This window comes from Priapulus caudatus, unplaced genomic scaffold, assembly GCF_000485595.1.
Source record: "Priapulus caudatus unplaced genomic scaffold, Priapulus_caudatus-5.0.1 Scaffold851, whole genome shotgun sequence".
NCBI classification, from domain to species: domain Eukaryota; kingdom Metazoa; phylum Priapulida; class Priapulimorpha; order Priapulimorphida; family Priapulidae; genus Priapulus; species Priapulus caudatus.
The window spans coordinates 56,467-59,620 of record NW_014577912.1 but is presented as its reverse complement, the minus strand read 5'-3'; the positions used below and the strand labels follow the sequence as shown (position 1 = coordinate 59,620).

Here is a 3,154-nt window from a genome sequence, read left to right as displayed (position 1 = left end):
CACGCACACACACACACTCACACACACACACACACACACACACACACACACACACACACACACACACACCCACACCCACACACGTACTTGAGAGAACGCGGTACGTCTCGTGGAATTCCCCTGCCTTCCCGTGGCTTTCCTGCTTCCCGTGGCTTCCCTGCATCCCGTGGCTTCCCTGCATCCCGTGCGGGCGGATGTGGTCGCCGTGGGGTTGCGGGTGCTTGCGGTGTTCCTCCGCCTCTCTCTTCCGCGTATGCTCTAGCTTGATGAGCTGAGCAACGACGGCCTGTACTATCGGCAACATCATCGCCGTCGCCGCTGTGTTGCTGATCCACATCGACAGGAAGAATGTTGTGCACATCACTCCCAGCATGAGCCTGCAAGGTATCGTCAACGTTAAGCGTCATCGCCACAGTCACGCGGCCACTAATATCGCGTACAGACTGTAATAATCATAATCATCATCGTCAGCATAGCCATCATCATCACCAACAGCAACCACAGCGATGGCAGTAGCAGCAGCGTGGTCGTCGTCATCATTATCATCATCATCATTATCATCGTCATCATCATCATCATCATCATCATTATCATCGTCATCATCATCCTCATCATCATCATCATCATCATCATCATCATCATCATCATCATCATCATCATCATCATTATTATAATCATTGTCGGGATCGGTAGAGGGGTGTACCATCTCGGCTTGGTTCCGACTAGCAGCAGCACTCTCATCGCGATGCGCTTGTGCAGGTTGACTCTCTCCACGGCCACAGCAACGATCAGCCCACCCACAAACAGCAGATTCAAGTCCTGTAGCATACAGACATGACATAGAGACATGGCGTGAACAGATAAATAGATATATATAAAGATATGGTAGACGCAGAGACATAGATACATAGAGATATTATGGTAGACACAGAGACGTAGAGGCACAAAAAGATAAAGACAGAGACATAGTAGGCTAGCAATCTATCTCTCTCTCTCTCTCTCTCTCTCTCTCTCTCTCTCTCTCTTCTCTCTCTCTGTATTTTTTTCTCTCTCGCTAGCTCTATCTCTCTCTTCCCTTTTCTACGTCTCTCTGTCTCTCCCCTCTCTCTCGCTCATTTTTTCTCCATATTTCTGTCTCCCTCCCCTTCTTTCCTTTCTCGCTCTTTCTCTCTCTCTCTCTCTCTCTCCCCCCCTCTTACTACATCTACCCGGCAATTGACAACATGAGAGGTTGACTCAGGTCAGGTTTTACGTCGTTTCCTTTAAAAAAAGCAGATTCGCATACCACGGCGCTGATTGCTATGCAGTACGAGCGGACACATATTTATGCTATTCCGGATACGGCGTATGCTAATGGCGGATTATTCATACCACTGGCAATTCACTCGACAATAGAATCACGAGCTTCCGCTGGCTTTGACTGAATGACCGAGTTTATATATTAGGAATTACAGCGTGAGGAGAGTACGCTATCCGCACGAGTGGTCATTACTTTGCGTCATTATGTTACAATAGCACGACTTGTCCCGCGTGACAGCGCAAACACTGGCTGACCATTTTTACGTACTCTGCATCGGTAACGTAGCTGTTGTCGGCGTTGTTAGTGACGATGGCTACGGCGTCAGGTTCCGTGTGCTCGAACGCTGGGTTATCAACTGTGCAAGAACAACATGTTCTGTTTCAATCTATGACAAATACTACATACGCATATGCGCTCTCCTATGACACTATTTGTCATAGGAAGATTTTTTCTATGATAAATATTGGCGAGTCAACTTCGTTCCGCTTTACAGTTGAAATTCAGTGCTTGCGTTCATAATAGCGCTCCTAAACTCCTTTGATGCGCACAATACATACAACAATATTTGTCATGGGAAGAATATTTCTATAACAAATAGTGTCATAGGAGAGCGTAATGCGTATGTCGTATTTGTCATAGATGCTAGCAGAACAGGCTGGCAAGAGACAATAGTTGTTAGCGTCACAACAATGACAACAATCTTACTAGGTAAACTGTGTCCGGCTAGATTCAAAGGCCCGATGTCAGAAGCAAGACTAGCCTTAAAGCCTATAAACGTTATTTCATATGCGTATTTTTATTGTTTTTTTCAGGGGCTTTAACATCAGTCTTAACATTAACTTTCTCTCTTTGTTGTCTTTTTTGTCTTTGTTGTTCAGACCGTTGTCAGAAACAAAATTTGTCTTAACATTAACCTTAACGTTAACTCTTTTTATATATAGATAGATATATAGATATAATAGATCGCTCACAGAAACGTGGTAAAGCTACAAGTTTCTCATACGCAGTGTATTGAGGTCTGCTAGTCTATGAGAAAATGCTCATGTTAAGACTAATTTTATTTCTGACAACGGGCTCCTGGGTGTTAGTTGCGGATCAGATGAGCAGATGACGGCTGCATGCATTGTAATAATGATGGTGAAATATATATATATATATAAATATATATATATATATATATGTATATATATATATGATCGTACGTTGTATCTTAACCAATGAAAATCTATTAAGATTAGCCGATAAAGGCGCCGATGACCGTACTTAGGGCGTTTTTAATGGGAAGATATCGGGTTCAAAATCCAATGGCCGAAAAAAAAATTGCTGATTTTTTTATTTGATCATGTAATTCCTTATTTCTATTACTTATAATTGTGATGTCATTATTCTAATGATGATTTTAAGCCTAATTATACGATATCATATAACATTATATTATATCCTTAATTATAATTATCGATATGTTTATCTGAGGCCTGATAAAGTGCGGGCCACTGTATGTGTTTTAGCCAGCAATGATGCGGTTAAGTAAATCTGCAGGTAGCCTGGTGGGTTGTTGATATGGCTTATATATATATATATATATATATATATACGACATAGCTTGTCGTGGTCGTGAAGCGGATATCGTCATCAGCATATATGTGGTCAATGGTAATTGTATCGTTGAGTTTGTGCGTATAATTGCTACAATCTTGTGCTGCTTGGTATTGTCGCACGCACGGCGACCAGAACGAATGACCAGCGAACCAGCGGTCATCACGTTACGGTGGACGGAGACAGGGAAGATGACCGGACACAGGTGGACAGCGGGCGGGGCGGCGGCGGCGGCGGCGGAGGAGGGGGAGGATGGGG

General features: G+C 43.5%; 1 protein-coding gene across 1 annotated transcript in view; it reads right to left on the bottom strand.

Moving 5' to 3' along the window:
- LOC106813975 (solute carrier family 13 member 2-like) overlaps positions 1–3,154 on the bottom strand; it is a 28,045-nt gene that overhangs the window by 10,298 nt on the left and 14,593 nt on the right. Inside the window, exons 2-4 of the mRNA XM_014818231.1 lie at positions 1,555–1,655; positions 704–819; positions 88–377 (exon numbers count right to left, since the gene is read on the bottom strand). Coding sequence (XP_014673717.1) covers positions 88–377; positions 704–819; positions 1,555–1,655 — 507 coding nt within the window. The remainder of the gene's footprint in view (positions 1–87; positions 378–703; positions 820–1,554; positions 1,656–3,154) is intronic.